The sequence below is a fragment of the Xenopus tropicalis genome, chromosome 1 (genome assembly GCF_000004195.4).
Source record: "Xenopus tropicalis strain Nigerian chromosome 1, UCB_Xtro_10.0, whole genome shotgun sequence".
Taxonomy (NCBI): Eukaryota; Metazoa; Chordata; class Amphibia; order Anura; family Pipidae; genus Xenopus; species Xenopus tropicalis.
In genome coordinates this window covers 71,266,095-71,279,841 of record NC_030677.2, presented here as the reverse complement: position 1 = coordinate 71,279,841, position 13,747 = coordinate 71,266,095, and the positions used below count along the sequence as shown (strand labels likewise).

General features: G+C 35.7%; 1 protein-coding gene across 2 annotated transcripts in view; it reads left to right on the top strand.

The window, feature by feature from the left end:
* prdm5 (PR domain 5) overlaps nucleotides 1–11,512 on the top strand; it is a 76,738-nt gene extending 65,226 nt beyond the window's left edge. For both annotated transcript variants that reach the window (XM_002940319.5, XM_031903071.1), the window contains 2 exons: nucleotides 9,241–9,345; nucleotides 10,290–11,512. In XM_002940319.5, the coding sequence (XP_002940365.2) occupies nucleotides 9,241–9,345; nucleotides 10,290–10,454 (270 nt within the window). In that variant the 3' untranslated portion in view covers nucleotides 10,455–11,512. The remainder of the gene's footprint in view (nucleotides 1–9,240; nucleotides 9,346–10,289) is intronic.
* The last annotated feature ends 2,235 nt before the right edge of the window (nucleotides 11,513–13,747 follow it).

Here is a 13,747-nt window from a genome sequence, read left to right as displayed (position 1 = left end):
CTAAAAATATTTTCAGCAGAAATGCTCTTCATTGAGCTGTTGTTCAAAAAGGGGATATACTGCCAAGGCATTGCCTGGCTATTAAACAGAAAAGAGAAATCATTCATTGTTTTTTAGATTTTTCTGGTAATTGTTTTCTGGATAATAGAACCTATGATTTTTTGCACAGATGTTCATAAGTCTTAGTTTATAGGATAAGAAAGACTAACCTGTGAGCTGGTATTTTTTTTGAATAACCACACAAACCATATCACCAATTTTGCTGAAAAGAGAAATAGTTGAATGACATGTAAATTAGTTCTGCAAATATCAGTTGCTGTTTGACAATGATTGTGTTATATGAAATGAAAAAGAATGAAATATATCCCTAAACTGCAACAATTTGTCTCTTTTTCTTATGTGTCAATCGTAAAATATCTTTCTTCATGCATAACCTCGTGGGTGCCATGAAATTCTCCAATGTATTGCCCTTGGTGGATAACCTGCAATCTGGTTGTTACTTCTGAGGTCTAAAGTTCCTGGCTAGAACTGGAATGGAGTTACTGATGGACTCCTTAGATAAATGATTTCCTTTTCTGTTGCCCTAAAAATACAAAGGCATATCTTGTTTTAGACAGGAATATTTGCCCTTCATATCCTGGGAAATAGATGATTAAATCTAATTATCTACCATGGCAACATGTCTTCTGTTTGCATGATCAGAAACACATTCTGAAACAGCTTCCCAAAAAAAAATGATGGGACAGTATATGGTATTTGGCATGTCCAATGTAATGATGGCTTGAAAATAGCATATCGTACCTCCTGTTTGGATTGATTGTTATCTTTAAAGAATGAGCATTTGGGAACTGAAACCACTTAATAAAATAATCATGTTTCCTGGCAAATAGATATTCTTCTTGATGGTAAGTAGTTTAGAAACTTTTCTAAAAGAGAATTGTATTTTGTGTCACAGAAAATTGTATTTTTCTTTTGAAAACATTTTAGTTTAACACAATTGTAGAATTATTAGTTCACTCTGAAACATTTACTTTTAAAATAAATCTAAAGCACTATAGTTAATTGTCAGTTCACTTTGCTTAATTACAAAATTTCAGACTAACTGCCATGCCATTTCCTAGGTTTTAATTTCATTTTGATTTGGTACACTCAGACTTTTTTTTCTCATGGTATTAAATGGATTCCAAGGTACATAGTAAAGGAACATTTTTTAATTTTAAATGCTGTAAAGACGTTTTTTGTAATTCTCTTTCAAAGTATACATTTCTGCCATAGCATACTGGGTAGTAAATCTCATTTACCATTATTGTGTGTCAGTAGGAAGGAAAATTTCCTCCAAATTGTTATGTCTAACCCAATATAACTCTTTTATTGTTAAGTTGTTAAATACAATTTGTTTCCAGCAGGGAAATGGACCTCAGACAATGTAGGTCAATGGTACTTGTAGTGTCAAGTAAAATGCCCTCAGTCGCTCTGGATCATGTCCCAAGACACCAGAGAGAAGAACAGGGAGTCACCTTGCATGATTTTTGCTAAATATTCTCTGTAACCTATAGCTTAAGGTTACTCAGCATATTGTTTGTTGATGTCAGTGGGAAGTGACCCACAGCGGTGCGTATTTCAATCACACTGGTGTTAGCGGTGATCATATTGCTTATTTGCCATATAACCCTTGAAGTTATTGCACCACATCTATGCTGGCAGTGCTTCATAATTTGGTGATTAAGAAATGTGCTGCCCTATGACAAATCCTAGTGCTAGTAAGTATTGTTTGGGAAACCTGACTATTTGATTTCTGAGAAGCATTTACAAAATTACGTTAATACCATTGTGTAGTACATGTACCATTCTTCAGAAAAGAAATCTGGGATTTCCTATTTTTATTCTGTGATCTCATACATTTCTATGAGCAGGCAGCAGAATGAAGTTTGTCTGTTTTAGATTAGTATCATCAAATATTTATACAAAACTAAGATTTAAAAAAAGGGTTTGATGATGTTAAACTGCAACAATGAGTTTACAAGGCTCATTTACAGGGTTTCCCAGTGTCAGTAGGTACACTGTGCATGATTCATTTGAATAGACTGGTGGGTGCCTAATTGTACAAGGTGATTTTAATGAATGGCAACAATTTGTAACAACTGTTGCCATTTTTGCCCTTTCTAAATAATTCAGTGTCATAAATGCGCCCCCACTATACCTTCAAGAAAGAAAATCCATTTCAGAATCTCATCGATAGCACGTTTTACATTACAGCTGTGCATTTAAATATGGTGGCCACATTATATCTTATATCTTAGTGTGTCAATTCTATCTTTAGGCTCACCCTTCAAAATAAATTTCCTCCAGTTAAATACTGCTGAAATGGCATGCCACGTCTTGATATAGATCTAGCAGCTGCCTAGAGTACACACAGTAGGGATCCTACTTAACATTTGGTGGCTTGGCTCTCAAAAGAGAAAGTGTTGAGTGAAGACCACCGTTATAAAACAAGGTAAAATATTGCTAATTATTTTACTATAGCAATTGCATAGTTCCCCATCCTTACAAAAGCATGCATGATGGTAAAATAAAGAAAGCTTTTATGTTTAAGATATTTTTTCTGCAATTTCATGAAAGTGATATGCAGTGTCACAACCTTTTTAGGTTGTTGCTCAACACAAAGTGCCTATTACTTGACCCTTTAGAAAATGTAGAAAAGTGTGTGTACCATGCACACCTAACACTGTCAATGTTTTATTTGGTCTACAGACTGCTTTTTTGTGCATAGATTAGAAGATTAGTAATGCTAATATAGATGTAATGTTTATATTATTTAAATATTGTATTTTAAATGCAAATATGAGAAACTGGGCCCTGCTACAAGAGAAAATCAAGGTTTTAATCTTTGTTTAGGTCAGGGATCCTCAAACTACGGCCCGCGGGCCTGATCCAGCCCCCCAAGGTAATTTACCCGGCCGCAGCTGCGTCGTCACCCCTGGCAGCGGGGAGCTGGGATAGGGAGGACGGAGCAGGGAGCGGGAGGACACAGCAGAAAGCTGGGAGAGTGCGAGGATGGAGCGGGGAGACACAGCAGGGGAGCAGGGAGAGCACAAAAGTGGGTCATAGTTTGACCCCGCAGCAGGGAGCAGGCAGCATGAACTGGCCCCCTGTTTAAAAAGTTTGAGGACCCCTGGTTTTTTCGTACTTTGCAATAAATTTTATGCGACAAAATCGTATTTGTCGCAATGAGTACGAAAGTTTCGGATTCATTAAAGCTTCGTTATTGTGACTGTGTGGCCAGGCTGGAGCTGCAGAGTGCCATTGAGTCCTATGGGAGGCTTCCAAAAACATGCACAGATCAAAGTCAGAAAGGTTTTCCCGCCTTTTACGATTGTTTGATATGAAAATTTTGTGACTTTCGGATCGCCAATATGATATTATCGTGACTATTACGATTTTTTTCGTAAGAATTTTTGCGACATTTCTGATCATCACAAATTATCGTATCTAATCCAAATTTTACCCATTTCGAGATTCAAACTCGTACTTTGATGAATCTGCCCCTAAGTGTATTATGTCCTTTAAGCAGTAGTCATCTCCTTACAGGGCAACATTTTGGGTCATGTAATTGGCTTATTTTCTTTAAGATTTGTTTTAGCTTGTCTTTTTTTGTTGCTTCTGAATTATTGACAGTAAAACCATAGTACATCAGGCAGCCACCTATTTGTAAAAAAAGATGTATTGGAGCTGGGTAGATTTTGTTGAAGCTAGAACTAAAAGCTAAAATATTATTCATTCTAGTGATATTTTTGGTGTGTAAAGACCCAGACTATGAAGGCACAGTCAGGATCCATTCACCGAAAGAAAAGTGACCTCAGTGAAAACTAACTCTTGCAAGCACTTTATTTAAAGGGATTTACTTTTGTTGAAAGTTCAGTCAAAAGCAACTGAAATTTCTGGGTATTTTTAAAGAGGTTTCACCACTTCTGAAAGCAGCTTCTTTTTTTCAACTAAGGGAATTCACCTTTTTTTAATATGTTGTAGAATGGTCAGTTCTAAACAACTTTTCAGTGGGACTTCATGTATTATTTATGACTTATTTGCCTTCTTCTTCGGACTCTTTAGCTTTCAAATGGGGGTCACTGACCCCAGCAGCCAAAAAACTTCTACAATTTTATTGTTATTGTTATTTTTCATTACTTATCTTGCTATTCTGGCCTTCTTCTATTCATATTTCTGTCTCTTGTTCCAACCACTCCCTGGTTTCTAAGGTAACTGGATGCATAGCAACCTGATAGCTGCTGAAATTCTAAACTGGAACATGGCCGAACAAAAAGTGGAGTAATTAAAAAACTACAAATAAAAAAAAAATGAAGACCAATTGCAATTTGTCTCTGAATATTACTCTCTGCATCATACTAAAAGTTACCTAAAAGGTGAATAACACTCTTGAGTGAAATACAGTCTTGTTTATAAAGTTTTTGAGGAGTCTTTGATCTTAAGCAATCATAAAGAAAACTCCGTGTGAGTTTGCTAACTCCTACTGGGTTTCAAGCGAAAAAGCTTGGCTATTTCTTCAGTTTTCCCAGACTGGCTTTTGTAATGATGAAAAGCTTTAGTACGTTAAAGCTGCCGAAGTTTATCTTCATTACAAAAACACGTTTGGGGAAAAATTGCGGAAGTAGCCAAGTATTTTCCGCTCAAAACTCAGCATGAGTTAGTAAACTCATGTGGAGTTTCCTTTATGTTTGCTCGAGTCAAAGGCTCAAACTATCATAAATCTGCCCCTCAATGTTTTATCACAAGTTTTACGTTTTTTTCAGTTTTAAGGACATAGCCTTCAATGAAAATAAATATCTACCCCTTAATTTTTGACCATTACATCAGTAATGTTTTAGATTTTTAACATTAAAAGAATTTACAGATTAAAGGTTTTGGCTTTACAGCAATTAAGTTATAGTTTCCACATAGAACCCTATTTTAAACAAAATGTGTACAGGCTTGTGTGCTGTAAAGTTGAATTTCATAAACCTTTTTTTCCTTCAAGCTTTCTATAGTCAGTTTTTTCTCTGTTCAAGACCTTTTAAAACCAAGGGTGGGGGTGGACACCCGAAAGCAGACTGGGCCAAATAGACTAAGATTTGGATGTGATTTATTATTTGTAGTATAGGATATTGACAGATCTATTAAGCAAGTTGGCTAAACATCTGGTGGTTGGTACCCAATTGTATTTTGCACACTTCTTATAGTAGTACATATTGAGACTTTATCTACATCTGCCTAGATTGGTTCCATGTGTCTATATAGGATTTCCTAGGCACCACAGTTTTTACAGACAGTTCCCCTACAGAGAGTGAGGGGCTTAAATGTTGTCAAATGTTATATGGCATGTATTTGTAGAGGTTACTTTTTTACGTTTTTCTTTGTATTTATGATCAAGGCTGATTAAAAATCACTTTGTATTTAAGAAATATTTTTTTTCACGTTCCAATATTTGCAAACAAGCAAAGCCCTCACAGGGCTTATAGTGTTTTAAATGTGCATTTATTTAAGAGACTAATATTTTTATAAATAAACCAATACATGGTGCACTCAGAAATAAAGTTCAGATAAATGCTCAGTTGCTGTCATATAGGAGATGAACGTTCAGCCTTTCGATCCCACTAGGGGACATTTCTCAGTGGGACCAAAACATTGACAAATTTGGATTTTTTTTTACTGCAATATAAAGTCCTTGAGTAAGACACTGTACTGCAGTATATAAACTGCATACAGGATTCTTTCAAAGCCTAAATAATAATTCCAAGATACCAGCAAACTCAGCCCATTTCAACCACCACTCCTTAAACTGCCAGTTCTGATGACAGTGCCAATGGAAATGTATTGACTGTGTTGATATATTAGTAAATATAAATAAATGTTCTGCGCTGTCCTGCATCTTAGAAAGCCAAATACACTGAATGTTAATGCATGTTATTTTAAGGTACATTTACCACTTAACTGACTATTTTACTATTATCACCCAACTGTCTTTTAGACTGCATTTTTACAAATGTTAAGCATGTAAAGTGATATAAGAACAAAAGTGTTCCTAGGTAGGACTTATTGACTTCCTAAATATCATGGGTCAGTAAATCTTGACATGAGTCATGTGCATGTGCTTCTCTTTCAGGAGGGCTAAATGTTATCATTCTCCAATGTCATATTAAGGAATTGCAACCTTTGTATTGTCCTGTGATTGATGTTAAACTTTTGTATGAAATTTATCTAAAATGTTATTAGGCTTCTTGAAAAAGTATCCACATGAGCCTCTTTGTTTTGAAGTTCTCTGATTTTATAAAATTGATTATTTAGTTTTAGTTTTTTTTTTTGTTTTTTTTTTAAAGTATTTTATGTATTAGGTTGATTTGTAACAATCGTCGCCTCTCTTCAGAATATACTGTAGTGTGTTGCATTATGAATCCTTACCAAAAATATTGCAAAAATACATGTTTGTTATTTAGTTTGTGTTGTTGTACAAAATAAATTACAGTCAGTTTATTTAACTTGAAGAATTGAAAATAATGGTTAGAATACAATTTTTCTCTTTTGTTGGTTATGTTCTACTTTTGCCATTTTATGAAGTTGGCTTTTTTATTTGAAACCAGGAGCTAGTGATATGTACAGTATTAAAGGTCTCATACTAATGCTTTAAGTCATAACTGAGCTAGTGAACCAATCACATTCCACTAATAGGATTGGTATTGTGCTGTTTAATCACATAGGTGGATAGTGAAATTACATGGATCTAACGTGGCTTATGGGTTTATCAGTTGGATTGATATGGAGAAGTGTGTTCTATGCAGTGTAGATTATGCAACTTTAGGTTGAATCCTATTTCTACTGAGTATCCATTTGTACAATTCTTGTAGTGACATTGACGGTGATCCTTTTGGACAGTGATGAAAACCCCCACTACACCCATCTATATTGATTTACATTAATGCGATGTGCTCCAACCCAAAATTTTCACTCAAATGTTAACCTTAATTGTTACACATAGATTGCTGTTAATTCAAATTTTTCACTGTAATGAAAACAGTAACTTGTTCTTGATCCTAACTAAGATGTAATTAATTCCAATTGAGGGTAAAGCAATCTTATAAGGTTTAATTAATGTTTACTTTTTTTAGGAAGACTTAAGGTAACATAATGCAAATTATGGAAAACCCCTAGGTCCCAAACATTCCAGATAATAGATCCCATGCCTTTATTGTGATATTCATAAGTGATCTGATTATTTACAGTGTTAGCTAAAATAATGGGATAACTTTGTACCTGAGACTCTGAGCTGATTAACATGTAAACAGTGATCAAATATCTCTAGCATCTGAAATTCAGATGTGGATTGCTTTGCTGTTGATTGCAGTAAGATCAGATGCTGGATTATATACTAAATTTAAATTGTTTTCATTCAATTATGTTAGTGTGTATTTATAGCATGCACGCACCTTATTTCCACAGCTGTATAATACTATAGTCTCTAGGGAAAATAGGAATACAGTAGTTACTTTTTTTTAATGAATGAGTGAATCAGAAGTTTTATATAACAATAAAAACTTATTAGGCTCTGATTTTTTTTGCTTTTGATATCTTTGACACACAGCCATGAAATGTGACACCCATTGACTTTTGGCAGCTATGATCTCAGTGATTTAGCTTTGAGCACCAGCAGGGGATGTTGCACCTACTGTGAAGGCTTAATGGAAAGCAGGGATAGGGAAAACTGTCAATTAGCAACTTTGTGTATTACAGAAGGATATGTTTTCTTACGTAAATATTTTATGGATGAAGCAAAGGAGGTTTGGGATTTTATTACAAATAATCACTTCCTAAATAACTAAATACTGACATTACTTTAAATGGGGTTGCAAATGAATTCCACACACTTTTTTTTATTGGAATATTATAGTCAAAGACTGAAAATGAGGCCATTAAAAAGCGAATGGAGTGATTGGTAGTGTAAGTGAAGGCTTAGCCCAGTCTGCAAAAGCCAACCATTACAATATTTTATTTGGTTTATATATAATTTGTTAACTGACAGAATAAAGAGATGAATAAAACATGATTTGAAGACTTGGCAGGATTTTAATTCTGTTTTCATTTTTAACATGCTTGTCACTGCAGTTGTTTGATTTTACCCATACTGGGAAGAAAGGATGTACAGTATTAAATGCACGGTTTCATGCTGATGCTACTACAGCAACACCACATGTGTTAGAAGATAATATGTGCATATATTTTTCTTCCTGCCATCTGTGTACACTTTACCCCCTGTGTTGAAATTAGTTCAGAAATATTCTTGAAAGCATTAGCTTGCAGTGTGCGGAAACACAGATATTTTTTATCGCCTCTGAAAAAGTTAGCATATTAGGTTACTATATTAAGAAAAATATATAATGCCTGCCCTTTTAGACACGTGTCGCTTGTAGATAAAGCCTTCAGAAGTCAATACCTACAGTAAAGGAGATTGTACACGCTACAGATAAATGCATTGCACATGTTTTTGAGATTCTTTATTTACACCCTGAGATAGCGCAGGGATGTCCTAGACAAAAAAATGCTAGAATAAGTAATGTTTTTGCTTGTATTGTAAACACTGGAAATAAGAAATATTTGAATCTATTATCTTAAAAAAGTAGTCAGCAGCAGATTATCTGGCAGCACTGTGGTTGCAATTCAGTTAACTGTGATAGAGAATGCAAAACTATGTAACCCTACAAAGGAAAGCATAGGTGTTTCTGGATGCAGTGCTGCTGCCATGGAATATTGGGCAAAAACAAAATATTTAAGACTACATCACCATTTGCATTTCTTTACTGCTGCTTGGATTTAGGTAGTGCACCTTAATTTTGAAATAAGCAAGGATAAGAAGGGCAGTTACGATGCCACAGATATGTGGAATTTGAGGGTGCAGAAAAGTGTGCTGTGCAGTTAAGGAAGGTTGGGCCAATTCTTTTTTAACAATGGTATATTAAAGGTGGCTGCCAAAATAATCCTAAATAATAGGATCAGATTCTGAGACAACACAGGGCAAAAGCCTTTGTCATTTAGCAGATAGGAATACACCATGGACAAAATTATAAATGGAGACTGACCTTGGCTTTCTTTGGTATCCCACATTCCTTTGCCTGTCTGAGTTTTCTCCTTATGCATTAGCTTCCTTCAGCTTCAACACACAGTGAAGTAAGTTTTCACTTTTCCATTTTATCATTGCAGGAAAAGCCATACCAGTGCTCTGAGTGCAACAAGGCTTTCAGCCAAAAAAGAGGTCTAGATGAGCACATGAGGACCCACACAGGAGAAAAACCATTTCAATGTGATGTACGTATAACTTCTCCTTTGTGTTATGGGTTAAATTATTATATAACAGAAGGGCTGATTTTCAAAAGTTCTGTATTTTTTATGGATGTTAATGGCAATCATGCATAAGTGTACTGAAGCTGGCAGCAAGAGGCCCAGCAGAATTGTTCCAAAAGAATAAGATGATAATGTCATTTTAATGCCATTTGCCAGAACTGGTGCATTCTCCACTCTAAAAATGTAAGCTGCAACTCATATCTGATTTGTAAACACACACAATTATGTTAGTTTAGATTATCAGGCACAATTTGGCCAACTCTCCCTAAGACAGTAATAACACTGGAATTCTGGGGAAAATTCTGCTTTGTGGGTAAAATAAATCTCAACCAGTGCTAAAAATTGCATATTGTACTGTGTTCATAAATGACCTTTATTGTCTCCACTGGAAATGTCCCCTTTTGTAAACAGTTTTGTTAAGAAGAAAAACAGAAAATACTGTCCAGACGGCATGCCTTAAGCGTGTTCTTGCACTTGTGCCTAGGGGCATTGTAAATGAGTATTTATTTATTATATTTGCCTGTGCCTTGTGGTTGTAGGACAACTGGCAGGGAAGTTGGGAACAAATCAGTTTAACAATATAAAATAACCTTTATCAGACCTCAGATTGTAAAAAATAGTAATGCCAAGCATGGTGACAGTTAACAAAATATATTTTTGTAGTGTAGTAAAGGCAGATTTTAGCATCTACAATATATTGTTACAATTTTACAATTTGGTTTATAAAATCCAGTGATGAGTACAGGTTTAGAAATTAATCAGTTATTCTATCCCTTGAGCCCACTTTCCTCTTTACTTGTCATTCTTGTTAAATGTCTGTCCATATGCTTTCATTTTAGAACCCAAAGAAAATAATAGCATTTTTACCATGTTCCTTTTCTTTTTCTTTTTTTTTTTTTTTTTACTAGGTTTGTGATCTGTCCTTTAGTCTTAAAAAAATGTTAATCCGACACAAGCTGACTCACAACCCTAATCGTCCAATGGCGGAATGCCAACTCTGTCACAAGAAGTTTACAAGAAATGACTACCTCAAAGTACATATGGAAAACGTTCATGGTGAAACAGATAGCTAATTCTCGGTGGCCAGTACTTATGTGTGAAGCTTAATCCTGCCCATTCTGAAATACCAGGATTTAGACTTTAGAGCTGGAACAGGCATTATCTGACTGTAAAGTTATTATTTATGTATCACCAATATATACACCACAGTGCCATACTCAATAATTGCAGGGTAAAATGTAGTTGGTATTGAAAAACAGATGTTGATCATATCTCAACATTTAGGCACCCAAATAATCTAAAATATGGGTTTATTATTAAATGAAACTTCATAAAGTTCCATGATAACTCAAAATACTACAAAAATGCATTTGAAGCTGCCTCATTTGCGGTAGCAGCCTTGAAGGAATGCTTACATATTGCAAGTTATCCATCTGATATTTAGTTTACTATGTTAATCAGATACAGAACAATGATTATTGCATTAGGCACTAGGAATTGGCCCAAAGCCATTAAATACCATCAGTTACATTAGGTGCTGAAAAATTATGGGTCCATATTTAGCTCACTGCATAGTCAGTATTGCAGAGTCTCTAAACATTACCTTGTCCTCTAATTTGTTGTTGCACCAATGGTTCATTTAGTTTTAGAATAAGGGCAGTGGCACACGGGGAGATTAGTCGCCCTGCGACAAATCTTCGTTGTCGTGGGCAACTAATTTCCCCGCAGTGCCATCCCACCGGCTAGAATGTAAATTGCCGGTGGCATGGAATACGCATCACTGCGATGTCTCAAAGTCGCCTGCTGTTGTCTTGAGAGGAAACTGGCGACTTTCGGACATCGCAGCTACACATATGCCATCCCACCGATGATTTACATTCTAGCCCGTGGGATGGCAGTGCAGGGAGATTAGTCGCCTGAGACAACAAAGATACGTCACAAGGCGACTAACCTCCCCATGCGCCACTGCCCTAAAGGAACAAAATTTGGGCAAGCTTGATGTTATTTCTCCCATTTAAATGCAATTATGTTTTTGTATTTTTTTAACTATTCATCCATGTACCAACTTGTCCAGCTCTCTTGAGTTTTTTAAAACATTTTTTATTGTTGAAAATAAACATATAGAAACACAGTTGTGGCGTTTTCCTCTTGCATTTATGATGCAGCAATAAAATATTACACTTAGATTTTAATAGTTTGTTAAAGGAATACTATACCCCCAAACAATGTAAGTCTCTATAAAAATATATTGAATAAACAAGCTCATATGTAAAACACTGCTTTATCTAAATAAACCATTTTCATAAAATATACTTTTTAGTATGTGCTATTGGGCAATCCTAAATAGAAAATTGCCATTTTAAGAATTAAGAGCCGCCTCCTGGAATCATGATTCACAGTTTGGCGAGATTCTTTAACATAAACTATCTGTTGGTTAAGTATTCATTCTGGGGGTATAGTTTTCCTTTAAAAGTTTTTTTCTCCAAAACTACCCAGTCAAAATGTCTACAAAGTCAAGCTTTTGGGACACTCATGGGCTTATTTATCAGTTTTTGAGTTTGTGAACTCAAGTTTGTTTTTCTAAATCGAATAAATTCACAGATTGAATGATCCTTATTTATTAATAAGGAAAATTTGTCCGAATAAAATATCTCAAATACTTCAAATATTTCGAGTTTGCAAATATAGCTTGGCTTTGCCTAGGACAAGTCCCATTGGCTTCTATAGAAACTCAGAAGCATTTACATGGCAAATTTTTATATTCGAGTTTTCGAGTCTTTTGCACTTAATAAATACCAGACATTAAAAGTTTTCGAACCATAACTTGAATTAGTTTTTTAAGCACAAAAAAAAACTCAAATGGAGAAAAAAAATCAAACTCAACTATTGATAAATCACCCACTTACTGTGAACTATACTTTTTAAAAAGTATTGTTTTGTAATTTTTTTATAATACACATTTTTCCTCCTGGGACTTTAAACCTTTTAACAAATTATCAATAGTTCTTTTCAATGATAGCAGATGAAACAAGCTCACTTCCAGGGAACTGTAGACGATTAAGCTACACATCCTAGTAGGTAAACATCTTAAATTGGGGAAAAATATTAGTGTAGTGAAATTTTCAGTCCGTGCTGCTGGCTTCTGCATAATTTTTTTTTATCAGCCTTTTTTTTGTGGAGTGGTGGAGAATGTGCTTTCTCATTATATATAGGTTTCTCCATCTGTTGTTAAAGTGGAGATTTGGACAATTGATAAAGCCATTCAATAACCACTTGTGCCATTTGGATGAGATTAAGGTCATTACCATTTCCCCTAGGGTTATTCAGAAACTATTACTGTACAAGCACTCAAGCAAGATGAACTTGTAGGCTTCTTTTGGAGCACTCAGCATTTATAGTAGCCCTATATCCTGCTTGGGTGGTGGCAGTATGCCTTAAGGTGCCCATACACTATAAGATCCGCTCGCTTGGCGATGTCCCCACCTACGGGTGGGCGATATCGGGTAGCAAGTAACTTTAAAAAAAAAAAATCCGATCGTTTGGCCCTGGGGCCAAACGATCGGATTACATTTGTGGTTATGGGGCAGTCGGTTCGGGGACCGCATCAACGAGCCGATGCAGTCCCCGATCCGACTGGATTTTCTAACCTGGCCGATCGAGATCTGGCCAATATCAGGCCAGATATCGGTCGGCCAGGCTGCTCTGTTCTGCCCATACACGGGCCGATAAGCTGCCGAATCGGTCCAAGGGACCGATATCGGCAGCTATAATCGGCCCGTGTATGGGGACCTTTACTGTGTCTTGTTGCCTATGGATAGCTCTTTCGTTACATAATAATACTAATGTATTGTTAGACCCTGCAATGCTTGATTATGGGTGGAAACTTAATTAGCACCCAATATACAGGGTGCTTAAGTATAGGGCAGCTGGGCAAGCCTGGATGTGGCGGTAATTCCAGGGTTCTCTTAGCAGGTTGTGCCACAAATGACAGTCACCAAGCAAATCAGTCATCAATTATTTTTAACTGTTCACTGACATTGTACTGCTTTGTGTATTTTTGTAACCTGTACAAATTGCCGTGATGCAACTTGGTGATTACCTACAATTTTGCAGAAAATACTTCTTAGCAGATAAAAAACTATAAGTGTCCAAAAATCTCAATTTACACAATGCAGAGCATTCTCAAATGAGTCTTACTTTGTGTTTAGGTGCTGCAATGAATATTTATCATTTTTCATATTGTTTCCTTTTTAACAAGTGACATGAACTTTTTATCACCTCCTTGGAATCTCTGTTTTCAGCACCTCGTTCATTTTCCAGCCATTTGCTGTCAGTGTCTTGCAGCAGCTGAAGCTGCCACTATTCT